We start from the raw sequence: 27,010 nt of genomic DNA on the forward strand, positions 1-27,010 counted from the left end.
GCAAGATGCCAAGTGTATGTCACTCAGGAGCTCCCTGCGGCTTCTAGGAGGATAGTGCTTCCTTGAAGCAATCTTATCCTCCTCTTAATAAGGCAACTCTGTCCCACCTCTAAAACAGGGCTGCCACATCAGGCCCAACTGTTTAAATGTTATTGCACATCAGTCACTGTGACTAGATTTTCATGGGTGTTGACTGCCCACAGCTTCCATTAAGATCTCCAGGAGCTGCAAGTGCTCAATAGATCCAAAAATCTGTTTGTTGCCTGGTGCAACCTATCCGTAAAGTCCAAAAGCGGGGAGCAAGTTAAGCTCCATACTAATGACGTACCTGACCCTGCACACCTGATTTTCAGAGGAGGTTTCCTCAGAGTAGTGGATGAAGATGGATCTAATAAAAAATCACTAACTAAACTAGAGGTATTTGCATGAAAAGGCATTTGCACTTAAAATGCCTGGAACTGAGTCGTTCAAAAAGCAAAGACAGCTAGCAGCATGAGCAGAACTTAAACATCTCTTTAGTGTTTATGTTTCTTGGTTGCAGTGCAAGCAATTTTGCCTTTGTGATGCTGAGATGATTTTTTTTTTACCTCTTCTGGATAGTGGAAAGCTTTTAAAGGAAATGAGCATTTCCAGCTCCACCTTTCTTTTGCTAGTCAAATTTCCTGTTCCTGTGCACATCGTGCAAGTAAACATTGGAGGCTTTTTTAGTATCTGTAATGACGTTATTATCCATTGGCCAGAACCAGGATATCTAACTGAATCAAATTCTGCTGTCATTGGAACTGCATCCAAGCCAATGGTGTTTCACACATGTAACTGAAGGAAGAATTGGATCCACTAAGTTGCAAGCTTTCTAACTTTTTAACAGTTTGTTTTCAAGGGACTATATCAATATATAAAAATCATGTACTAACAAAAATGGAGGAGAGTCTCTGTCCCAATCAGCTCCCTTTTTGTTGCTCAGTTGATATAAACAAGCAACATTTCCTGAAATTCCCCAACATGGCCTTCCCTCCTTTTATTGGTGGGGAGACAAGAATCCAGAATGTCATGTATTTTAGCTATTCCCAGCATTGTTTACAGGGGACTATACTCAACAGCAGGAGGCAGGCCGGATCCAGCCCGCCAAGCCAGTGGATCCAGCCCACGGCTGCCCTGCCACTCCCTCTCCCCAGGTCAATCAGGGCCTGATGGCGGGGGAGCAAGCAAAGTCTCCTCATCCCCGCAAGAGCATGTGGTGGCTACAGAGACACGCCAGCTCTTTTAAAACAGCCAGTGTTTATCTCTAGCTGCTGTACACCTTTGGCAGGGGGGAGTTTTACACAGTCCCTGACCCCAGGCCAATCAGAAGTCTCTCATGTCTTGTCCCCACTCTGTCAGGGGCATGCAGCAGTTACAGAGACACTCTATCTGTTTTAAACTAGCCGGCATGTCTGTCTAGCCACCGCATGCTCTTGCGGGAGCACTCTCCCGCCCCCAGGCCATTACTGGCTTGAGTGCAGGGAGAGCACAGAAGGTCTCCTCCCACTAGGCTTCTAGAGGTAATGTTTGTCTCTAGGGAATGGGGTGGAGATGAAGGGAGAAGACCAGGACAATCAGGGTGGGGGAAACACAAGAAGTCTCCTGGCCCCACCCCTTCCACCTGAGGCCCCGCCCCTTGGGGGGTGGTTCAGGGCCACTTCAGAAATTTCTTTTAAAAATTATTGCCCACCTCTGCTCAACAAACTCATATTAGAGCATTTTGCAGGCTACTCTAACTTACGCTGGGGTCGAGGCAGACAATAATTGAGTTGTAGCTGGCCCCATAACAATCTCCTTTTTCCAAATTGTATACCCATCAGAAGCAGGATATTTTTCCTGTGTTATTTATAATATTTTATGTTATCAATGCTGGAAGGATTTTACAAATCTAATTCATGTTCACTACTTTTTCTTATTTGCCTATTTTTTGCACTTGGTTGGGTTGTCATAAAACATTTCTTTTAATACAGGGTTTTTAAAAATCATAAAACCATGCTACAATATTCCATTTCTTTTATTACACAGCTCTTGCTTTTTAATGGTTTATAGTTCAAAGCAAACCTTGTGCCTCAAATCCTGTTTGCTATCAGGTTGGTAGCTTATTAAATGGACTCTCTCAGGAGAGATTCTATTCATCTTTCATTTGACTTTGTTATCCAAATAACTCAAAGGATAAGATTGTATGAAACAACTGCAACATTATTTTAGTCTTCAAGTTGGAAGGTCTGCCTTCCTTTTAAATACCTGCCATGTTATATCAGTCTGAGTGCTGCTCCATTGTGTATTAACTACAAACTGGGAAGACAGTGTGTTCTGCCTCTGGGGAAGGCATCACTACAGATTGTTAAATGGTTTATTCAGCTGCTTAAAGAGCAGCTTTGATGGTTTCAGCAGGGTTCTCATCAGCACCCCTCCACTGGAATGATGATGGCTATACTTCCGAGCCTCAAGGGACTGGGTAGCATGTAAAAACAAGAGAGTGGGAGAAATGACACAGTTCTTTAGGATCCTAGCAGTAGGCATAGAACAGCACAGGTTTTAAAACAAAGATTTTAGCCAAGGTAGCTGGTTTCGCTAGGTGCCCTTTTAATCATTTTAATATTTCTGCACTTTCTTAATCCCCGAACATGTCTTCCTGCTTCAGATTCTCCTCCTAGTCCAGTTCAAAGCTCCTAGCTGCAAGAGCAAATTCAGCACACAAAACTGCCACACCAAGTGAAAGCTCCTTTGTCTTTCAGCTCTTATATTTGTCTCTCTTCCTCTGTTTCACACACACACACCATTTTTACACAGTGCAAAATGGTTTACTGAGCAAAACCAAACAAAAGTAAGCAATAGAAAAGAGATTTTTTTAAAAAAACTGTTTGCCACTCTGATTAAGAACCTGTGTTATTCGTGTAATCCCAGTTATATATAGTGTAGCCTATGGGAGGAAAATGCTGAAGTTCCTGGAGACTGTCAGTGGTATATGAAGTTGCTCAATACTTTTCAGGATGTGCACTGCACCTTAACCACAGTGATTAAAAGCAAGATGAATTACAAATTGATATGAACCTTTAACTTGCTGCAGTTATACCAAGCAGTTTCATTAGTTAATTTCAGTCGTTACATAGGGGAGAACTCATTAACTGTGTAGAGCTGTAGCAATACTCACTGACCTCAACATCTGCTGCCTGAAGACGATTACCTGCAAAGATGAGTAATGAAAATCACTCTCTGGAAGATCAGAATGGATTGTTTAAATGTAGTGACAAAAAATATAAACTGTGGATTGATACATCGTTAATTGAGTTGTAAAAGTTTCTATCCTCTTAGTTTCATTCTAGTCTGATCATTTTTCCTTGCCTATCAGCCCACATTTGAGACAGCTCCAGTGTCACCAATTCCTTCTAATGGTATCCAGCTTCCAGGGCAGAAGCCAGCTTGGACATCAGTGAGTTGTGAGTATGCCAACCTCTAACCAATCTTTACTTGATCTTAGAAATGAGAGCTAGCAAGTACCTTTTAGGGTCAATTGGTTAATCTGCTATTTTATGTTCTGAGATACCCTATGTGCTTTTTGTTAAGATTATTATTCATTACAATTATTTCTCAGTAAATATTTATATCACAGAAGAGTTCAAAGTCCCTGTTTTGAATTGGGGCTGTGGTGTGCTGAACACTTTACACAGAACAGAGCCTGTAGTCTCTAGTCTATGACCCAATGTGCACTGTAATTCAAAATATGTTAATAGATTCCTGAGACCTACCACCATATTGTTTTGTAAAGTGTTTCATAAGATAGCTAGCCTTGTTTACCCTGTAATAATTTGAAAGAGCAATAGCACCTGTATTGCAAGAATTATGTTTGAACTTCCAGAACTGCCAATCTCAAGTGTTCAAATATGATGAGTCATGTCCCCAATAACCATAAATTTGGCTTAAAAATCCTAAGGTTTAAATAATTATGATCATACATTTGGGGATTGCTTTATTCATCTTCTCATTTCTAAGGCCTTAGGATGCACATGGGTCAGGTTCCTAAGCTTCCTCTGCAACCATGAGAATTAAAAACATACTTTTTTATTTTAATGAAAGCTGAGATTCTTACCTACTTGCATAATTCCAGGAGGTGGGACTTTAAGTATTATAAGACTCATGAAAGTTGGCACAACACTAGAGCTCATTCAGGCTAATATACTTAGAAGTCTATAGAGACAAGGCATTGCCATAGTAGAAAGTTCCCTCTTACGCCTACTAATTGCAGTGGGCAACTAATTTCTGGAACAGAGCTATTGATCATCTTGTCTTTTGGTTCTTGGATTATATTAGAAATTCCACGAGGGCTGGCATAGCTTTGCAAACCAGATGGTAGTATACAGAGCCCTGTCTGAACAGGTTGGGCCTGTCCTATATTTTTGTATTCCCCAAGAGCAGCAATAATGAGAAATTGTAAGGAAAAAAAGTATAAACAATAATGACCAGAGAAATAATGTTAACAGCACTTTTCTAGCAATAACTTTTAAAAAAAAGAGTGTTCACTGGACAAATGCAGGAATAGTTTCCCTAGACAAGAGAGGTCAGATCATTATGCACAAATGTGATGATAAGGGTTGATTTTTCTACTGATAAACAGGTTCTTCCACTGATTAAGTTACAGCCTAATCACTCGTCTGTTTTCCATTAACACCTTCCCAAGCTTTTTGTTTTGATTTTACCATTTTTAACATCTCTGAACCAAACACAAACAAACCTCCATTATTCATATATAGTCTCCCTTGTTTTCAGCTAATAGCTGTCTAGACTGTGGACTAGATAAAGACAGCCCATCAGTAACAGAAGAGCTATCCTATGAGGTTTCTTTCTCAGAATCCATTACAGTGGTCCCAAAAAGCAGAGAACGGCAGAACAACCAGAGATTCAAAAAGGATGATTCTGCTTCGTCTGTAAGTTTAAACCCCTCATATTGACTCAATAGTTCTTCTTTACTCCATTCATTTCCTGCTTCATTTTGCCCACTACAGTGAAGTCTCTTAAGCTATATTGGATTTCCCTCTATATATGTGTTTTAAGCTTTATTATATTTGTAAAGGCTTCTTGCTGTACTTGACTGTCACCCACCAGGCAGCATTCACAGTGAGGCACCGAAACTGAAATGTGTGCTTAGTCATAGACACATCTATACCCAGCACAATTTAGGATATATACCCCAATACTTAAAATGGTATTGCAAAGTGTCACCCACTAATATTTCACATAAAAACAAAGATCAGTTACTGGAACCAATTCTGCCAATCCACCTTTATTACTTTACCTACTTCCCTCCCTTTATCTGCATCCATATTCTCTACTTTCCTCAATATGGGTTTTAGTTTCCTGAGATCTGTTAGATGTGGGAGGAAGCGTGAACCTTGATTCTGTTCTCCAGTATCACAAATTGTCTCAGATTAGTGTTTGGCAAAGATACAGCATACTAGATCAAGGAGTCAGGGACAGAAAGTTATTGTCCAACCAGGTATGCATAGTTGTAGTCTTTCAGCCAGATGGCATTCTCTCTCTGAGCCAGGTGGCAGCTTATTGATTCTGTCAGCTTCCAAGGGTTGTCCATTAAAACAGATTCATATCTTGAGAGGAAACTTGTGCCCTGACTCCCAAACTTGAGGTCTTTATGATCAGTTATGTCAAGAATGTAATCAAAACCACCATCCCACCATCCAATGAAAGTCTGAACACTGGTTCCAGACTTTAGCCAGATGTATGAATCAAGCCATTAACCATATGGAAAAGTCCCATCAACATCACACAACTATGAGGTCCTAAACTGAAAGAATAGTTCTTGTCTGAATGGACACTGAATTCAAGAACCATCAGTTTGCACATATCTCATACCACCAATGGAGAAGACCTCAGGAACCCCACATTTCCATAGTGCATTAGGTAAATAAGTATAAAGTAGATTATTTATGCCATGGAATATAGTCTGATTCCTCTGTGGTGATAATAATTTGAGCAATTTTGAGGAAACAAGCTTTCTTCCTAGTTATCCTGCTCCTATCATACTGAACTGTTCTCCTTGCTCCTGTTACTAGAAAACCTCTAACCTTTCCCTAATCCTCACTATAACATCCCACTCTGAATTCTAAAGATATTACCTATCCTGCACACTCTTCCAGCCATAAATCTAAACCTCCTAACTAGCCTGGCAGAGTAATCTGAGGCAAGTAGCACACAGAAGGTGTCTTGGTACTGATGGTATACTTACATGAATAACTTCTGAGAAGCCCACAGATGTGTTTCAAGTGGACAATTTTGCATGCAAAACTGGGGGATTTGTGACTAGTATGTAGTATCTTATATGCACTTATACAACTAAGAAGCTCTGGAAGAAATTTTGCCTCCTAGGGTACGTCTAGACTACATGGCTCCGTCGACGGAGCCATATAGATTTGTTTGTTCGGCAAAGGGAAATGAAGCCACGCTTTAAATAATCGCAGCTTCATTTAAATTTAAATGGCTGCCCCGCTCTGCCGATCAGCTGTTTGTCGGCAGATCGGGGCAGTCTGGACACTCCTCTGCCGACATGAAAGCCCTTTATCGACCTCCCTGGTAAACCTCATTCTACGAGGTATAATGGGGAGGTTGATAAAGGGCTTTCAGCTCGGCATGGGAGTGTCCAGATTAGCGCTCTGAGCCAACAAACAGCTGATCAGCTGTTTTGTCAGCTCAGCGCAGCAGACATTTAAATTTAAATGAAGCCGCGATTATTTAAATCGCCGCTTCATTTCCCTTTGCCGATCAGCCTAATTTACATGGCTCCATCGATAGAGCCATGTAGTTTAGACACACCCCTAAAGTGCAATCTTTTCCAGTGCTACTCCAGCAATGATGCACGTCCACACCATCCCTACACAGGGCTGTGTTCAAACTGCATAATCTAGCCCTCTGGGAACATGATTAAAGGAATGTAATCATAGATATTGGAGAAGTAACATCCTACTATCACATCAAATCCAGTCAAATACAGTACATAATCCCCCATACAGGCGATGTGTCAGATGGTAAATTGATGTTTGCAGCATATGATCTTGAGCCAAATACCAGAAATCTAATTTCTAAAACCATAGAGATTGAGTAAATTTAAAGTTTATCACAATGAGGTGTCACAATTTTAATGCTGTATAGCTTGCTAACTCTGTGGTTTGTGGTGCTCTATGCCATAGATTCTCAGTGCTTTTCTTACAAAGAGAGAGCTCCAAACCTCATGTTAAGACTACATCACATCAAAATGACTGTAGGAGACAGCAATCCATCATCAAAGTCACTTACAGTAATTATTTTAAATATGGTTTTTTTAGCCTTCTGTTTCATCCTTCAGGTACATCGCTGTTTTACTTTGCTTTGGTGGTGTATCATGGCAACATCTCTTATCATATGTTTTATTAATTAATTTTTGGATTTTGGGGTCATTTTCTGTACTTGCCAATTTGGCCCAGAGAAGATATCTCGCTATGCTTCCTCTTGCACCCTGTTTAGGATCATATCCTGCTTTGTGTGTTGGAGATCATAGCCTTCTGCACTCAGTTCCTCTGTGATCTGCCAGAGTTTTGTCCTCTGTTGCTTTTAGAGCACAATGCAAGACCTGTCATTTTTGTTAGCTTTTTCTTTGACTATTGTTTCTCTGTTTGATGGCTTTTATTGAGAGTGAGTTAGAACCGAGGCACTGAACCTGATTGCATTTTAATTAAATGAGAGGATTGGAATGACATCCCAAAAAGGTTTTTGGTTTTAAGATGGATGCCCAAGTAGAATTGACTTGTAGCACCATTTATTTAGTAAGTGCTTATGGCTGGTAGTCACTGGCTTGAATTGCATAACGATGCCAACGTTTAATAGAGCTATGCACAGTCAAGGTTTTTTGGATAATACTAATGATCATAATGACAACAAGATGCATAAAAAGAGCTTTTTTTTCTTTCTTATTACAGTTTTATAGCATGGATACCATGTTAGAACAACACATATCCCGATGCAGCAATATTCCTATTTTCATGTGCCAGAAGCTGCAAATTAGCATTCAGTTCATGTAAACAATCCATGGATTTTACTTTCATGAGTATCTCTTAACCTTTTACCATTTAAGTTTCATATTATTCACCCTAAAGCAGTTCTTTGTAAGAAGCCAGACCCAGTGCCTATGTAATGCCAGCAGACCCCAATCATCATTGGCCAGGATCAAATTTGGGATCTCTGGAGCTTTAATGCATGAGCCACGACTGCATGAGCTAAAACATGCATTTCTTTTAGCCAAGGATGTAACTAACAAGCTGGCTCTAGCTGATGTAGGTACCAGTAGAGGGAGACAGAATGCCACAGCAAACAGGCTTGGGTTACACCAACATGACATTAGGATGTAAGTGTTCTTGCTTCTAAGTAATGTACTTAGAACATCAGACCACACTTCCATCAAAGTGCCAAAAATATGCAGAACCACTTTCTCCATCACTGATATGCAGCCATTGTTGTGATGAAATGTGGCCTCTGTTTAACAGCATCAAGCAGTGTATGGAAGACTTAAGGGACATGGGGTGGATAATTAAACCCTATTGGAACTAGAGAGGAAAGTGTAGTTAGAATGTAGCTTAGCTAATTGTTAAAAATTGGAACATGTCCAGGACATCAAGGCTAACACCCCTGCTTTTACAAAAATTGCCAAGAGATCTATAATTGAGCACAAAGGATCAGGTGCTCAGTCTTACAACTCAGATTAAAATGGTCACCAGCCCAAGAGCCAGGAGTATGGGCTTAGCTCAGAGTTATTACAACTATCAAATCACTACCACATGACTTTTTGCAGCACTGGGGCATATCTTTTATTTAAAAAAAAAAAAAAGTCTTCCGAAAGAGTAATTTTAAAAGCTATGCATTTCTTGAGCTTGTGAAATAAAAACTTGTTTATATATATTTCTTCTAGAAATTTATTGTTCGAAAAAGTCGATTTGGCCTGACAGAAGTCGGAGACCTATCTCTTGAAGACATGAAGAAAATTCGCTATCTCTCTCTGATTGAATTAACAGCCTTCTATGATGCTTTGGGAATAGAACTAAAGAGGAACAGAACAGAAAGAATCAAAGGACGAGGTAAATGTACGGTGGTAGCTGGCTGACGTGTTTTGTGATTTGTACTGCTTACCAAGAAGACACTTATTAGGCTTCACTTTCTCTCTTTCTTTTCAAATCTTGTTCAAAAAGAAAATGGTCTTTTTGGAGTCCCTCTCACGATCCTGCTGGAAAACGATCAAAAGAAGGTGCCAGGAATAAAAGTTCCTCTCATATTCCAAAAAGTGAGTAGAACAAAATCATGTATGGCTTGAATTTTCATCATTAGCATCGATACTCAATGCAGACATCAGATAAAAGATGACAGTCTTTAATGGCTTCAGGAGTTTGCAATTTATTTCTGTCCTTACGTTGTTATTTAAATTTCTCATGAGACTGAACCGCTGTTTTTTAATATCATGTGCATGCTGGGAGTTTTTTCCAGTTTCGGTGGTATATTTATAAAATATTGCATAGGAAAGGCACAGAACCAAGTGCATAGGATTCTGCTCCCTTTTTTTTTATTTGGCATATTTGGATTGATGAAATATTTTTGAAAGGAGAGCATTTATAATGTCACATGAATTCAAATTGCAGACGTGTTGTCTTTTCTGAGACTATAAAAAGTGAACTGGTGTCATTTGAATGAAATTCATAGAGCCAAGAAGATGGTCATTCAGCTGTACTAGTGTGAAGTAATAGCGACATCCAGTGGATGACTCAATTAGTCTCACATATACATATACACACATATACATGAAAATGTATATAGACATCCAATTTTAAGATTAAAGTCACATTCAATGAAAATATTGCCTGAAAGAAAACAAACTAATATATATGAATTTAGATAGAGTTAATTTTTTCATTTTGAAACAATTCATTTTGTTTTCATCAATCCAAAAATGTATTTTTGGTGGGAAAAAAATTTCATTTGAATCAATTTGCCCAACTGTAGATCTGATTGCCTATTAGAAAAATAGAGCTAGATTTGGAGGAGAACAATTAATAATGAAAATCCAGTGTCATGTGAATAAATGCAACACAATTATTTTTTCCAATTTTTATTCCAGAATTTGGAAAAATCCAGGCTTTTCCAAAATTTGGCCCATCTATACTGGGCCAAATTTTGGAAACTCCCTCTTTCGGAAGTTCCCTTCTACCTCATGGAATGAGGAAGACAGAGATTCCGAAAGAACGTTTGCGCTTCTGCAAAAAAGAGTAGAAGAGCAAACGTGTTCCCTGGATGCAGTGGGGTTTTTCCAGGATACATCCCAGAAAAACCCCTGCAGTGTAGACATAGCCTGAAAAAGCACAGGTTTAGGAATACAGAAAGTAGGATCCAAGTGATTTGCTGTTATTCTTGATGATAAACTACATCAAATGTTTTTTTAGGGGAAGCAGGTTTGCTAAAAGATAACTACTATTTTTAAATGGTGCTGTTGCATTTTAGCTGTTACTCAAGCTTGAGGCAACGGGTTTAGAAACGGAAGGGATTCTGCGAGTTCCTGGATCTGCCTCCAGAGTTAAGGTACCTGTATTTTCTCATTCTCCTTCTTGTAACCATTAGTCTGTAGAAAGTGGCAAAGTGTGTATAGAAAGATTTCCAGTCCCCGTTTTTACCAGCAAAAGCAGAGACTTGTGATTTGCTTCCCGAAACCAAGGATCATAACTTAGCATGGGCTAATATTAGAGGGCACATTGGCTCAAGTGCAGTTCTGCTCTATTAACTCACTATTAACTATTAACTTCCTCACCTGTGGGGTTTAGAAGTTATCTGACTTCCATGCCATTCAGAACTGCTATGATCTCACTTCTTTTATTTTAACTTATTTCAGAAATACTGAGGGTATGTTTTGAAATAACCTATTTTGGAATAACTATTCTGGAATAGCTTATTTTGAAATTGAGCTTGAGCTATGAAGCCAGTGGGCTCTTAGCTTAGGCTGTAGAGGTCTCTTGTTCTGAATTCTGGCTGTAAATGATCTAAGTGCCTCTACATGGAACAGTGAACCACACTAGGTATGTGGGTTACATATGCACATGCTATATCATGTCCTGTTCTGCTTTTGTGACCTGTATCCAGAGAATCACTTTGATCTGTGTCTGTGTGTGTCTGACTTTCCTATACTGGGTGGTTAAGTCAAACATCCACATGAACCATATCATGTGTTTTATTTGAGTTTGTATTCATTTAAGTGTGTCCAACAAGTCAACCAATGAAGGGCAGGGGAAAGGATTTCCTTAAGTAGTTACAGATTTCATCCTTCTGAGCCATTATACATTATCATTTCATGAGGATCTGAGGGTATTCCAATTTAACGTAAATTCTTGTTTTAAAAAAAATGAAAGGCATATGGATGTGATTAAAAGTTACTGTTTTAAATAATAAAAAAGAAGAAGAAATAAATATATTTCCTTCTGCCTTTCAGATGTGTGGTAGATACTGAAGCAAAATGTCAAAATGCATGTTAAAGTATTCTTTGGTGAGCTCAGGAACAAAATGAAATAACAAATACACACAGAAGGCTATTACAAGAATATATTTCTACAACATAATTACTCACAAATTTCTTTTATGTATGTCTTGAGAAGTCGATGTCTCCTCTCAGTTCTCTCTATTTCTAGAACCTTCCTTCTGTTCTTGAAATACTAACAGCAAAATCTTGAAGGCTCGCTCTCTGCCCTTGTGCTTTCAATGAGGGGATGAGCCTTGCTCTATGCTCATCAGTCAGGGCATGTTTTCCTGGTGTTTGAATGGATTAGGTTTAAGGGATGAGACTGTAAAAGAGATTAAGAAGACAGAGAATTCAGCCAAAGAAGTGTGCAAGTAAGAATGGTATTGTAACACTATACACCAAATCCTGAATGACTTTATATTTCTTTTGTGCCAATAGTTTTGCTTCATTATAGGTAATAGTATTTGATATGTAACTTCCTTCCATTGATGTGAGGCATGTTCAGCCCACTATTCATTTTTAGCAACTCTTCTTTCTGAATATTTTCTTGCAAATTGCTAATGCAGATTTGATGAAAATCTGATTAAAAATTGCCCAAGAAATGTGGAACCAAATCCTGCTCAAATAAACAGTCCCATTGAAATCAACACCACCTTGTGTCTGTAAGGCAAAAACAGCTATGAGTGATTAGAAATGCTACTTGTAATAATTATGAATGAGAAGACAATAGTGAGCCAGACAAGGCCATTTTCAAGAGACAAAGGCACAAACCAGACTACCATATTTGTAAGGCCTTCTGGAGAACAGGATTTATACATGTGTTTTAAGAAGCTTTGCTTTCTAGCTTTCAAGTAGACTAGAGCAACAATCTGTTAAAAGGAAAATTACCCTTTGCCTAGGCTAGTTCTGATCTTCATATAACACATGGGCTGTTTTTCTTAATTTATATTGGCAAGTTTTCTCCTCTTAGGAGATGGTAACTTATCAGTTTTGTGTTGTGGTCTTCAGCACTGTCAATAAAATATTCCTCTTCACTTAGAACTTTTTCACATTCAGGATAACAATGGTGAATCTCATTGTAAGACATTATCTTCCCAATCCTGGAATCTTCTTCAGATATCACAGTCAGGGTTTGGTTGTTTTGTTTTGTGGGGTCATTTTTGTTTTTAGTTTGTTTCCAAACTGTAATTCAAAGCTTGGACCAAATTCTTTTTCTCTGCTGAGTCTCTTTATGTTCTCCATTGACACACATATAGGATTTTAACTACTTACATTTCATTGCTGATTGGACCTTGTTCTGGAGCACAGATGCCAGAAAGGTTTAAATAGGAAGCCAGATTGATAGAATAACTACTATTTTACCTGCCTGAAGGTTTTGGAGGTGGTAGAGTTATGTCAGAGTACTGAACTGGTACCATGTAGGTCAAACAAGTTGAGGCTTATCTAAAAATAAGACTAATGAAGAGAAGCAAGGATTTCTGTCTACTGAAAAGCAGCCTCCATTATGACCACACATGGGAGAGCCAGCTGGGGCTACCTGAAGAAGAGCTCTGTACAGGTCAAAAGCTTGCCTCCTTCACCAAAAGAAGGTGATCAAATAAAAGATATCATCTCAAGTACCTTGTCTCTCTAATGGAAACTACTGGCATGTATAAAACACATACAGATTAAATGACTTTGAGGATCCTAATCCCTTGTGTTTAAGAGGATGTAGAAATGTTTGTTCCATTTCAAACTCTATACTTCACAAAACTGTCTTTGTTGTTCATGGCATTCGGGAGATAAAATAAAGCTCACCTGTCAGCAGCTATAATTAAAATAAATCACCTTCTTTTGTCTTACAGATTCTCCATCAAGAAATTGAAACAAAATTTCATGAAGACACATTTGACTGGGACCAAGTTCGAAACAATGATGCAGCAGGACTGCTGAAGATGTTTATAAGAGAACTCCCAAGCCCCCTCTTCACTGTAGAATATCTGCCTGCCTTCATCACACTAGTGGAAAGTATGTAGAAAGAAATGAATGTAAATGGACACATCTGTAAACTACAACTGAGCTAAAAAGAGAAAAGAGATTGCCAGTATCTCATTATCATTTTGGTGTCCCATAAGCCTTCTTCTCAAATGGCACTTGGAGTATCTGGCTAAACATATAGGTGTATTAGCAAACAGCTATTTAAAGCAGAATGTTGTAAATAAGTGGTTGAAAACTGGCTTTTGTACATGGATTTTACCATATTTGATTGTTATTAGATTTTGTTTTCTTTCATGAAAGGTTATTTTTGATCAGGCTCTGCAGGCAAGATGCTTGTGAAAGGCTTCAGGCGGCTAAGTTTTGGGTCCTAATTCTCTCATGCATTCAGCTCCTGAGCCACTTTTTCTATTTTGAGAAAATTGTGACCAAGCAGTCTGTCTATGTCAAAGAAGGAGGGCAGTTCCACAAGTTGACTCCATCTTGCAAACCAGCACATAGGCTGGTCATGAGGCTTACCTGAATGCATGGAGCTAGGACCCCACAGAGGGGAGTATGAAAGAAGTGAGGTTGATTAGAGGTGCCTGTGCTTTTCACTCCATACGCAGTATAGCAGCAGCAACACTTCCTTTTCTTCCCCTTTCTCGTCCCCACCATCAACTCTTCATATTAGGTAGCTCCATATGGTGCTTCCAGGAGTCATATCCTGCCCCTCCCTGCCAGCAGTGGCTAGTGCCTTTATGGCATGATGTCCTTTGCAAACCTACATTCATGCTATGCATTTTTACAGAGAGACAGATTTGGGAGTAGGCACAAGAGTGAAATTATAACTAAAAAGAATACAAAATCCATCCACAATCTAGTGGCAGCTGGGTTCAGTAAATCATTTAACAAAGTTAGTCTGAAATTATCCTGAAAATACACTTTGCTGTGCCAACTTAAACTCAGAAGTACTATGTTGTAGAAGGGTGATCTGATACACAAGAGAATCCCACAGTGACATCAAAGAAGAATTGGCCTTATGTGAGCCAGGGAATAGGTTATTCAGGGAGCATCTCCCCAGAGAGAAGAGATTGTTCTTATGATCCTTGCACCCTATAAAGCTTGAGTTAAAAATTCTGTGCATCATCTTGTATCATTCAATTTCCTCCTTCCTATTTGCCCAGACTAGTCCAGTAGAATTATAGACACAAGTCATGTTAAGGGAAAAACACTCATTACACTTAGGATACTCTGGTGAAAGGCCAACATTTAATTAGAAGAAAAAAATGTCATGTATCAGAGCAGCATCTGAAGTTTCTGAATAATTTATCAGTGTAACCTTTCCCCTTTAAAAGTAATGCTATAGTTTGTCTTTATGGCCCTATAGTAGCTGAAGATGAAAGCAGAGATAAAGTTCCAGATCCACAGCTATAGAGGAACTCAAGAGTGTGAGTGAAAAAGAGACCTTATGATTTCCCTGATCCCGTGATGACTATAGGCCATTCATTCCCAACCAGTATTTCCCTAAATTAACTCCAGGGAGGGGGGTGACATAGGAGTTATGATTACACTGTTGTAGTTACGAAGTAGCCTCACCATGCATTTCACAGCTCTTTCTAGCACAGGTCTCATGGAAATTATGACTTTTAAAATATTAATTATTATATTCTTAGAAGTCTCCAATGTCAAGTTACAGTTACAAGCTTTGCATCTGCTGATCATGTTGTTGCCTGATGCCAACAGGGATACAGCCAAGGTAGGTGCTCTCATCTGCCTTTTGTTTACTTTTAAATGAGTCAAGGTTTGTTAGTAACAGCAAATGATCAGATTCTCCCTCCCACCCACAAATATTCATATTAGTATCATTCTTAAAGTTTCTCTAGTTTTCTGGGGAATTTCTAATGGAACACAGCCATTTGTGCTTATTAGGAATAATATCTGTTATGGATGTAGCCCCTTGCTTGATAGTGGGTGATTCACAAATACATTATTTTTAATTGTATTAATTATTGGTAGGTATTTACCAGATAGTTTAGATCAATAACATTCACACTGTTGGCTTTTGCACAGTGTTCTCTTTGATGGTTCATAAATCATGTGTGTTACGTATCCATTTATTTCCAGTTTTGTTTCATACTTTGTCTACATTCCAGATGTTCAGATTTTGTTTATAATTGTTTCTAATCATATATACCCAATACTATGTATTCGTAGGGTTCCATGGCCAACCAAGTAGGGCTTTGTTCCTGGAACTGGCATTGTCTTACTGGGTGACCTCAGATAAGACATTCCATTTCCCTGTCCCTTTGCCAAGGGAATCCTGATATCGACCTCCACTACAAACCACTTTGAAATCTTAATGATAAAAAATGCTATGTAATAAATAGATAATATGAATAGTTGCATTTGGCCAAATTTCATACCCATGAACCGTATTTCACAGGGCAGTCCACAAGCCAGTAGTGCTAATAATTATGGATGATAAATTATTAAATGAAACAGAATTAGAAAAGTAAAGGCAAAATGTGAATGTTCTTATCTTTCCCCATCTGTAACAAAGCATCATTCTAACTTAGAAATGTCTTCAACAAAATGTCTGTTGTGTGTTTACCGTACAAGGCAGTTGCTTACATAATGTTATAAAATGCAGCCTACTCATTCGAGTGAAAGCCTGAATAAATAGTTGATTCCTGAACTACATCCAAAAGGGCACCAAACTGCCCTTGATACTGGAACTGATGCTCAACAGTAATTCTAGAGTTGAAGCCCAACTGAGAACTCCTTACTTCTATCATCCCAGAGTTAGCATCTTGGATCTATTGACAGACGTGTAGGGTTGCTACTTAAGGAGAGAGGTTGTCATTAAGGTAGTCAGGACTCAAACAATGTAGGACATTTCGATCAAAATCAGTATCTTGAATTGTATGTGGAAACCAGATAGTTAGCATCATTTATAGAATAGAGATGCAATATGGGCTAAGTAAAGGCCTAATTCACACTCTATTGAAGTCAGTGAAAAGCCTCCAGTTGACTTTAATGGGTTTTAGATTGTGTGCTGCATACTTTGGATAAGATCTATTCATGTTATATACTTGGTGATATGAGATATTACTAAGTGTTTTTTAAGAACCAACCCAGGTAGGGCACATTGTAGTAGTCCAATCTGGAGGACACAAAGACTTTTCTAAGTACCACATCCAAGAGGAGAGGTTCCATCCATCTAGCCAAGTGCACTGTGGATTTGAAAACATGGTACTCACGTTGTATGTGATGATGCATTGTACTAAGTATGAGCGGTACTGCTTTCCCTAGGCCTTTCTGCAGTTCCTGAAGAAGATAGTTGCTAATGAAGGGAAAAACAAAATGAATTTATGGAATGTTTCCATGATTGTTGCACCAAATCTCTTCATCTACAAAGGCAAACATGCAAACAAAGAAGAGATGCAAGCAGCAGCCACCACGGCACACATTGTGAGACTTTTAATTAAGTACCAGGACATCCTGTGGACAGTGAGTAATGCTGACTATAGTATATGTGCTTTGGTTCCCATATTAGTTTTTCTAGATTTCGGAGCCTACCTTTGCTATAAGATGCAGCCATAAATAGACAAGGAAACATGCCTAGAACACATAGATGACAATGCTGAAATTAATTTCTGTACAATGCTTTGATCCATTAGCCTTTTGTTCACTTGCTATGTAAGCTTGAACTTTGCCCCAAGTGAGAGCATTAATATACTGTAACCACCAGCTAGCTTTAAGTTTGTCCAAAATGTTGTTTGCAGGCCATTTCTATAAAGGTTTCTTTCATGCCTTCAAATTTGGTAGCTCTTATACTTATCTTTCTATGTGTACAGTGTGGCATTGGGCTTTTACTACAGCATGGCAAGCATGAAACTCTTCACTTGTATTGTATTACTTAAGAGTGTGACTGAAGATAGAGGCCAGCATTACTCACTGGCTTGTCACTCTTTTATTCACTTTTTTGAGGTCGGGATAGAGCTGTTCATTCCAAGATTACTCACTCAAATCCAGTCCATATCAATACTGAACAGGAGTCATTACCATCTGACAACTTTTGGTGGCCTGCATGAATTTCTTGGCAACCCTTGCTTCCTTTCCTAGGAGACAAAGGGGACAGCCCCATGGTTAGGGCACTAGCACTAGACCCAGAAAATACCTGCTTGTGCCATAGACTGCTTGTATGACTTGGGGCAAACATTTACTCTGTGTGTGCCTTAGAGTTCAGGGTTTTCAAACTTTTTTCTCATGACCCAGTTAAAGAAAATTGGTGATGCCCGCAACCCAACATCATTTGACTGGAGTATGAGCTCCAGGATGAGGCTAATGATGGGAGCTTTGGTGTGTAGAAGGGGGCTCCGGCTTTGTGGATAGTAGGGCTGGGGTAGGAGTGGCTTACCCTGAGCAGCTCCTATTCAGCGGTGCATCAGAGATGCTGAGGCAGGCTTCCTGCCTCTCCTGGCACTGCAGACCATGCCGCTCCCAGAAGCAGCCAGCAGCAAGTTCCAATGGGAGTGCAGAGCTAGTGGTTGGGGTAGAGGCAGCGTGACGAGCTCTGTGCACTCTCCCCGCCTCCTCCACCAAGGATAATAGTTCTTCTGCTCCCCACAGAAATGTTGTGAGTGTGGCATTACAGATCTGAGGTGCTCAGGAACTATGGTAATGGAAGACATGTAAATCCATAAGGTAGAGCTAAAATATATTATTATAACTGGCGTTAGTAATCATCCTTGTTGATAGCTTCATCACAGAAGTCATAGATTGAAATGGCATGGGAAATGTGCCATCATTTTAACCCAAGGGGTGGGCGAGTGTTATTGGGGATGTCTCCTGGGAATAAACGGAACTTTGGTGTTCAGTGCTTTCTATTTGGCACCTGTCACAATCACTGGCATCGCTTTTTGGTGTGGAGAAGGGTTTTTTCATCCTCTTGCATACACTCTGGGTTTCCTCTCCCTAGGTCCCATCCTTCCTGATTTCTCAAGTAAGAAAGATGAATGAGGCTGCAATGAGCAACACCAAGAGACAGATGATGTTTGACAAAGGTGTGAGAAGATTGCTGAGGAGAAAGACCATGGAGCGAGAGAGACCTGAAAGATCAGAGGTACATTCAGACATAAATGACAGCTTTGAGTTCCATCGCGTCCACTAATCTTTTCAATCCCCCAGTGCTTTCTCCCATGTGTGTGAAAAATCTCCTGACAAATTGCCTCAAGCAGCTACCAGTTTAAATCCTTTCTTGAAATCCACCAATGTTGTGATACTAGCAAATCACTCCCCTCTGGCACTGGATTAGACAAGTGGCAAGCTCCCACTTTATATTTTTTCCCTTATCTTCCACTCACGTCTCTGTCTGACTGTTTTGTCCCCCCTATTACATCCTGTCTGGCAGAAACTGAATTCTCTGGGACAGGGACTATCTTTGTTCTTTTCCATACAGTACCTAGAGCAACAGGACATTTACTGCAAATTTTCCAGGCCCTACTATAATACAGATGAATAATAATTAACATGTTCCTGCGGCTTTTATGAGACAAATTTTACCAGAGAGGAACAATGTGAGTTAACATGTTAGAATAGGCTTCATATTCACAGAAAAAATGTTTTCAATTTAAAAGAAAAATGCTCTTGACTTAGACACTTAACTTTACTCAGTATGGCTCCCACCTGGATCTTAACACATGACAGAATGAGGAGCAATGGTCACAAAGTGCAGTGGGGGAGGTCTAGGTTGAATATTAGGAAAAGCTATTTAACTAGGAGGGTGGTGAAGCACTGGAATGGGTTATCTAGGAAGGCAGTGGAATCTCCATCCCTAGAGGTTTTCAAGGCCCAGCTTGACAAATCCCTGAGGGTATGTCTACACTACAGCACTAATTCGAACTAACTTAGTTCGAATTAGTTAATTCGAACTAAGCTAATTCGAATTAGCGCATCTAGACTTAAAAACTAGTTCGAATTAGCGGGGTTAAGGATGGCCGGAAGCAGTGCCGGCAGGGCATCAGATGAGGACTTAGAGCGTGGAGCTGCTGTCTCAGGCTAGCCGAGGGCTGTGCTTAAAGGGACCCGACCCCCATCCCGGACAGACAGTTCTCAGGGGTTCCCTGCTTACAAAGCAGTCCTGGCTTGGAGTGCCCTGAGTGTCCACACCCGGCACATCACAGCACTCGGCCATCAGCCCAGCTGCACTTGCCGCAGGCTGCCATCCGGGGAGGGGGGTCAATCGGGGAGCTGCAGGAGAGCTTCCATGCCGAGGAGCCCGCAGAGCCACCCCAGTCCTCCCCATCGGGGGCTCGTACCCCATTCCTCCCTCACCTCCTTCCACTTACCCCTCCCTAGCCCCCCTTCCTGATGTACAAAATAAAGGACAGATGTGTTCTAAAATACAAACTCTCTTTATTCCACAAAACTGGGGGAGACTGGGAAAAGGAGGTGGGAGAAGGGAAGAGAGAGGGTGGGAGAGGGGAGGGGAAAAACTGGGAGGAGGGAGCTGGAAGGGGGAAGCAAGGGAAAGGAGGGGGTGGGGAAACTCAGGGATCAGGGGTGGTGGTCTCACTGGGCCAACCGCCTCCCAGCACGGCGAGGGAGGGGGCCTCGGCGTCCGTTGGGGGATGGGGCGGAGGGTGCGGAAGTTGAGGTGGGGGGTGTGGACATTGAGGAAGAGGGTGTGGGGGTTGAGGAGGAAGAGGTGGGAGGGGGGGCAGGAGTGGGAGGAGGGACAGTAGTTGGGGGGGCAGCAGGCGCAGGACTGGCATGGGGCACCATGCTCTGCAGCAGGACCTGCAGGTTTGTGCTCAGCCCTCGGACCTCAGCCAGCTGCTCCTGGTGGAGCTGGAGGTCTGCCCGCATCCAGGCCTCCAGTGTGCGGTGCACGGCTCGCAGGTCCCCCAGGTGCTGGTCCCAGTACTCCTGCTCCATGCTGGCGGTCCGGAGCAGGCCGCGGGTGCGGGAGCATGTCCCGGGTGGGGTGGTGCACCCTGCACGAGCAGCTGGTGCAGCTGTAGAGAAAGAAGAGAAGTGGTCAGTTCTCCCTGGGGACGCAGAGGATGATGCCCAGCCCCCTCCCACACCCCGCAACGTGAGGGTGACCGTGTCCTGCACCGTCAGAGCCGCTGTGCTTGTACAGAGGCCATGGTCAGGATGTCTGGCTCTCCCCGGGACTGGGAGCTGCCCCAAGACCGCACCCATGTCCCTGTGCCATGTATAGTGTGGCCGGGGCAGTGGGGAGGAGGGGTGATGTCCCCTGCCTCCACGTAGAGGGGACATGTGAAGGGAAAGCATCCTGCTGGGTCCCGCCCCGGGGTCGGGAGCATGTCAGGTCTCTTCGCACAAGCATGTGCCTATTGGGCCATAGCCCCTGGGTGTCACTCAGCTGGAGCCACCTGCCCAAGGGACGCATGGCGCATGCACAGGTGTCTGCGTGATCTGTGGAAGGCATGGCCCACGTGCGTGGTCTCTGGTCTCCCTCCCCTACTTACCTGGTACGGTCTCCCTGGATGACCCTGCCGACTCCGGTGCTGGGACATCCTGCGGTGACCCCTCTGGTGTGCCCGGGTCAGGGCCCTCCGGTCCCAGCTCGCTGTCCCCCGGGCTGGCACGGACTGCCCCACCCCCAAGAGTCGGTTGAGGGCAGGGAAGTAGGGGCAGGTGGCAGCCCATGCTGCGGCGCCGCCCCTGGCTGCCCTGGCGTACGCCTGATGCAGCTGCTTGACTTTCAGGCGCACCTGCTCCTGGGTGCACCTGTGTCCCTTTCGGGCCATGGCGGTTGCTATGCAGCCGTAGACAGTCGCGTTCCTCCTCCTAGTGCGGAGATCATGGAGATTGGCGGCCTGCCCCCAAACCTCAATGAGGTTCATGACCTCCACACTAGTTCAGGAGGGCGTGCGCCTTCTACGGCCCCTGGCTGGCCCCTGGGTGCTGGGGGACTGGGCAGGGGACACGTCACTGCCACTGGCTGCCTGGCTCATCCTGCGGCCACTGGGTCAGGGGCAGAGACTGCTGGCAGGGCTGTTTCTGCAAAGTGCTGTCTGGCCAGTCTACCCCTTTAAGGGCCTGGGGCTGGGGGAGAGGAGAGGAGTTTTCCTGGTTGTGCCCAGAGAGGCCACCAGGGGGAACTTGGGAAGGGCTAGCCTCCCACTAGTTCGAACTAAAGGGCTACACAGCCTTTAGTTCGAACTAGTAAGTTCAAACTAGGCGTTAGTCCTCGTACAATGAGGTTTACCTAGTTCAAACTAAGTGCTCCGCTAGTTCGAATTAAGTTTGAACTAGCGGAGCGCTAGTGTAGCGCCTATCAAAGTTAATTCGAACTAACGTCTGTTAGTTCGAATTAACTTTGTAGTGTAGACATACCCTGACTGGGATGATTTAGTTGGGTTTGGTGCTGTATTGAGCAGAGGGTTGGACTTGATGACCTCCTGAGGTCTCTTCCAACCCTAATATTCTATGATTCTATAAATCTGACAAGCCTGAAGCAAACTGAATTGTCATGCACAAGAAGCTGATTTGAGAACAATCTTGAAACTTGATAGGTTGCTAAGACAAATAACTGAGATTTTGTGTAGAGCTAGAGGGAATTACTCAACAAAGTGTTGTTTTCCTGTAAAATGCCATTTTTCTCCAGAAGGTTTCCTCAGGTCTCACACCATGGGGCTGAAAAGTCAAGTGTAAATGTTCAGTCTTAGGCCATAGCCCAGGATCCAATAGTCTGCCTTGCACATCTGAATCTGTTGATCCAGACTTTGACACTCAGGGTATGTCTACACTACCCCGCTAGTTCGAACTAGCGGGGTAATGTATGCATACCGCACTTGCTAATGAAGCCCGGGATTTGAATTTCCCGGGCTTCATTAGCATAAGCGGGGAGCCGCCATTTTTAAATCCCCGCTGCTTCGAACCCCGTGTAGCGCGGCTACACGGGGCTCGAACTAGGTAGTTCGGACTAGGGTCCTATTCCGAACTACCGGTACTCCTCGTGAAACGAGGTGTACCGGTAGTTCGGAATAGGCACCCTAGTCCGAACTACCTAGTTCGAGCCCCGTGTAGCCGCGCTACACGGGGTTCGAAGCAGCGGGGATTTAAAAATGGCGGCTCCCCGCCTATGCTAATGAAGCCCGGGAAATTCAAATCCCGGGTTTCATTAGCAAGTGCGGTATGCATACATTACCCCGCTAGTTCGAACTAGCGGGGTAGTGTAGACATACCCCCACTGCCATGAGGGTATTTTTATAGTGTAGACATATGCTAAAAGAATTTGGGAAGCAGAGTGGCCACTGGAAAAGAATGACGAGGAAGTATTTATGTATGAGTCATTGATTAAAAGTCTCAGAGGGTAGCTGTGTTAATTTGTAGCTTGAAAAACAACACGCAGTCCTGTGCCGTCTTAGAGGCTAACATATATATAGAAGTGGGCAAAACCCACTTTTTCAGAATTATTGATTAGTCTTTACCCACTCAGACATTTGGAGATGACTAACATAGGTGTTTTGTGAATGGTTTATACACATACATATGTGTGTGGTGCATATTTGTTCTAATGTTAGTACAGGTTGAACCTCCGAAATCTGGGATTCTGTGGTCCGGCAACATCCGTAGTCCAGCGGGACCATGGATGTTCCTGGATCAGAGAAAACTGATGCCCAGCAGTGCAAACCCCATCCCTAGGGAGCCTCTGTCTGGCAGGGGAGAAACGGGCCATGCAGCTAGGGAGCTCCATCCTCGGGGAGCCTCAGCCAGTGGGACGGAGAGGCAAGCCCTCTCCCTGGTGGGGAATCCCCAGTTGGGTGCGGGAGAATGGGTCAGGTCCCCAGGGTGACATTCAAGGCAGGTCCAGGCTGGACAAGATACTGCATTTTAGACTTATGTTCTTACAGTAAGTGATGGGACAAAACCAGTTTATGCTGGGAGAGAAAAATTATAAGGCATCCAGCTACTTCAGCGTTCTGAAATACAAGTTGGTCAGCAGATGTCAAAAGTCTTTGTATCTGACAAGAAAGGGAATAGGCATTACCGAGTAATTGGAATGGGAAAGGAAAATGGTGGTGAGGGGGGCGAAACATTTCAGATGTTCTAAATTATACGGTAACAAAAGTAGCCCAGAGACTAGAGAGAGACTGCTATTGCTCTCTGCTCAAGATGGTATTAACTAGATTAGAATAGGGAAGCAAACCTTACTAGTTGATTTATCCTGCCATTAACCATAGAAGAATGAGTAGACCTTCATAGTTGATAGTCTGAACTCTGTACCAGGTCATATATCAGCTAAGGAGAACCATATGGGATTTGATTATTCTGCTGTGAATAAATTTGGATCATGCTGAGGTTATGTAGTGGGCACAGAGTGAACTCAGTCTCTTTGTCTCTGGGGATTTTTTTCTTTGGAAAGGAGAATATTTTCAAATATACAGTACAGTTTTGAAACAATTGCTGGGCCACTGGTTACTGTGATAGGGATCCCAGTTAATATCTGGACTGTATATAGAGAGAGTCTGCCAGACTCTATATACAGGCAGTCCCCGACTTACATGGATCCGACTTATGTCGGATCCCTAGATACGAACGGGGTGAGGCAACTCCCGCACATGCGCATCAGCATTCCCGGGGCTCGCTCACCTGGGTCCTAGGATCCTCCTCCTCCTCGGGCCGGCTCCAACTGGGGTCCCGCAGAGCTGCCGGGCAGAGGAAAAGTGCCTCCCCACGCCCGCTGCCCCCTCCCCCGAGCAACAGGCTGCCGAACAGACAAAAGCAGCCTCTCTGCCCCTCCTCCCCTCTATACATGCCGGGCTCCCGGAGCGCAGCAGCGTCCCCGGGGCTCGCTCACCTGGGTCCTAGAATCCACCTCCTCCTGCTCTTCGGCCGGCTCCAACTGGCCTCTTCCTGCAGCAGCTGGCCACAGGGACAGGGATCCCGCAGAGCTGCCGGGCAGAGGAAAAGTGCCTCCCCACGCCCGCTGCCCCCCCCCCCCCCCGCGGCCTCGCATCCTGCACGCCTCCCCCCTGCCAGCAACAGGCTGCCCCCTCCCCTGAGCAACAGGCTGCAGAACAGCAGACAAAAGCAGCCTCTCCGCCCCTCCTCCCCCTATACAGGCTGGGCTCCCTGGGCAAACAAAGACTCCACCAAAACAAACAAAGTGCTGGCCTCATTGTGTTAGCAAAAAAAGGACCCTCCTCCTAGAACCCTGGGTGGTGTGTGGAAATAAAGCTATTAGCTCAAAGCATGGTGCAGAGCTGTTTGGTATTTGATGAGTTACTCCTTTAGTCCTGAGTTTGTCACAGGGACAGAAATAGATGTGAAATCTTCTGAACAGGGGAACAGACAGCAAAACAAACATTAGAGGGGAGTTAACCTTTCCCTATGCTATCCAAAACTAAAAAAAATGTTTGGCTAGAGTTTCCCCTACAATATGTACCAGTTCCGACTTACATACAAATTCAACTTAAGAACAAACCTACAGTCCCTATCTTGTACGTAACCCGAGGACTGCCTGTATAGAAAGCATGCCAGAGAGTCTGATTTTTGGGGGTATCACTAGTCCCCCTTCAGGCTTGCTAACAGGGAGAGCAAAGAAGGCAAATGCTCCAGGATCTAGTGATTCAAAGGGGCGTGGGTCTTACAGCCACCACCATTGCAGCAGCTGCTGGAGTCCTGGGTGTTGTGCTGCAGAGCCCGGGCAGTGTGCTCCAATGGCACTAGCGTGGGATTGTCCGGGGCGGTGCTGAGGGCTGGTTTCCTCGACCCCTGACTCTCTCCCTGAGGCCATGCCCATTCTGGGAGTGTGCACTCGCCCCCCCCCCTTCCCGCATCTTACCCCAGGGACCTGGTGAGTTTGCTGGTTTGCATGTTCTCTTTCTGACTGTATACATAATGGTACTAACCCAGAGCTCATAGCCAAGACCCCAAAGGATGAAGGATCTGTGCCTGAGGACTCAGGGTTCAAGCCCTATTGTTTTTGCAGTGTGGACATAGTCCCATTAGACTGGTGCTCTATGAGACTGCCAAAAGTATCCCATGATCCCCTGGGATCCATGTTCTAGACAGTATAGTTTGGTCATGTTTTCCCATGCTGCACCACATATAAAGAGCTAGAGGAGCCATGTTGTAGCTGAGCACTAGCAAGTCTAAGATTTGGATGTAAATGCTGAGGCCCCATATTGGGAACCAGGTCTCAAGATTTCCTAATCTGGGGTTATACTGTAAGGGTAGATAACCAAGCCCTAGGTTAAGAAACCCAGGGTCTGCTAATTGGAGTTTTATTAACCCTGGGCTTACCTGCAGTGAGGACATATCTTCTGTGTACTACCTTGTTAGATCAAATGTGTACATATGTGATTATATGAAATATATGATTTGTAGCTCATGGATGTATTGCTCTAATCAAATGAGTCAGGCAATCCAAGTCACTGATTGTTAAAAGTAACTTGAAAGTGCTTCCTTGCCCCGGAGCTGAGCTCTGACAGTATAGAACTAAACTTACACTGTTGAATATTGACTTAAGGGGGCTGTCATTTTTTCCCTGTGCCTGCAGAGTGACATACCTGAGGGGGTGATAAGAGTTTATGCTCCACTGCATTCAAAAGTTTCTATGGCAATTCAATTGAACAGTCAAACAAAAGCCAAAGACATCCTGGCTCGATTTCACTGTGAAAACAGGTGGGTAAAAGCAGGAGGACATCAGAACATTTTGTTTTTCTGGAGTAATATCTTCACAGTCACTAATGAATAGGCTGTTCCTTTTCAGAGGCCCATTGATTTTTTTTACACTGACAATAGTAATTATGGTAATGTCGGTCCATTAAAAAAATTCCAAAAATTGAATTCTGCTCTTCATATTCTACTTAAGAACCGGCACCTATGCAGAATCAATCTTGCTTTTTTCATGCCTATGTTGAAGCATATTTTTTTCTAGACAGAAGCTAGAAAGACTGCTGTAAATATAAATACAAATGTTAATGTGTTTGTTGTTTCTGTACATGAATACCCATGGTATAATTTGTCAGAGGAAGAAGTCTGTTAGTCCCATTCCAAAAGTCCTTTAGCAAAGTCCTCTGGTGCTATTACATAGTTCTGCTCTTAAAAATAAATCTGGCATCAATTGCCTGCAGTAATCCTTTGTTGCATTGGTGATACAGGCTCATTAGGTACAGCCTCTATGATTACAGTTCTAATATGATAACAATTCTCTCAGTCATCATAATGTGACGTGGCAATTGTCCTTGTTACTCTGTTGATAGATTATAGTTTCTAAAACTAATCATAGAAACAGAGTGCAAGCTAAGAGATCAATTGGATGTGTGCATTCCATTGTTTTCAATGGCTCTTATGCACACATCTCTGAGGGTAGAATTGGCCAAAAGGCTTTGTGGAGGAGGAAACCATAAACAAACAACTGCATAGTCTGAGTTCTGCCAGTGTTTTGGTGTATTTGTTGCTCCAAACCATTTTTTTAGTCTTTTTTAAGGCCATGTTTATTAACAGAATAACCAG

The 27,010-nt window shown here is 42.7% G+C and overlaps 1 protein-coding gene across 4 annotated transcripts in view; it reads left to right on the forward strand.

The window, feature by feature from the left end:
* The window catches only part of ARHGAP28 (Rho GTPase activating protein 28), a 111,772-nt gene that overhangs the window by 74,553 nt on the left and 10,209 nt on the right, over positions 1 to 27,010 (forward strand). For all 4 annotated transcript variants that reach the window (XM_089776302.1, XM_089776303.1, XM_089776304.1 and 1 more), the window contains 10 exons: positions 3,374 to 3,461; positions 4,789 to 4,946; positions 8,972 to 9,137; positions 9,249 to 9,340; positions 10,549 to 10,626; positions 13,399 to 13,561; positions 15,184 to 15,266; positions 16,823 to 17,020; positions 18,492 to 18,635; positions 26,052 to 26,176. In XM_089776302.1, the coding sequence (XP_089632428.1) occupies positions 3,374 to 3,461; positions 4,789 to 4,946; positions 8,972 to 9,137; positions 9,249 to 9,340; positions 10,549 to 10,626; positions 13,399 to 13,561; positions 15,184 to 15,266; positions 16,823 to 17,020; positions 18,492 to 18,635; positions 26,052 to 26,176 (1,295 nt within the window). The remainder of the gene's footprint in view (positions 1 to 3,373; positions 3,462 to 4,788; positions 4,947 to 8,971; positions 9,138 to 9,248; positions 9,341 to 10,548; positions 10,627 to 13,398; positions 13,562 to 15,183; positions 15,267 to 16,822; positions 17,021 to 18,491; positions 18,636 to 26,051; positions 26,177 to 27,010) is intronic.

This window comes from Pelodiscus sinensis, chromosome 2, assembly GCF_052426305.1.
Source record: "Pelodiscus sinensis isolate ZL-2025 chromosome 2, ASM5242630v1, whole genome shotgun sequence".
Taxonomy (NCBI): Eukaryota; Metazoa; Chordata; order Testudines; family Trionychidae; genus Pelodiscus; species Pelodiscus sinensis.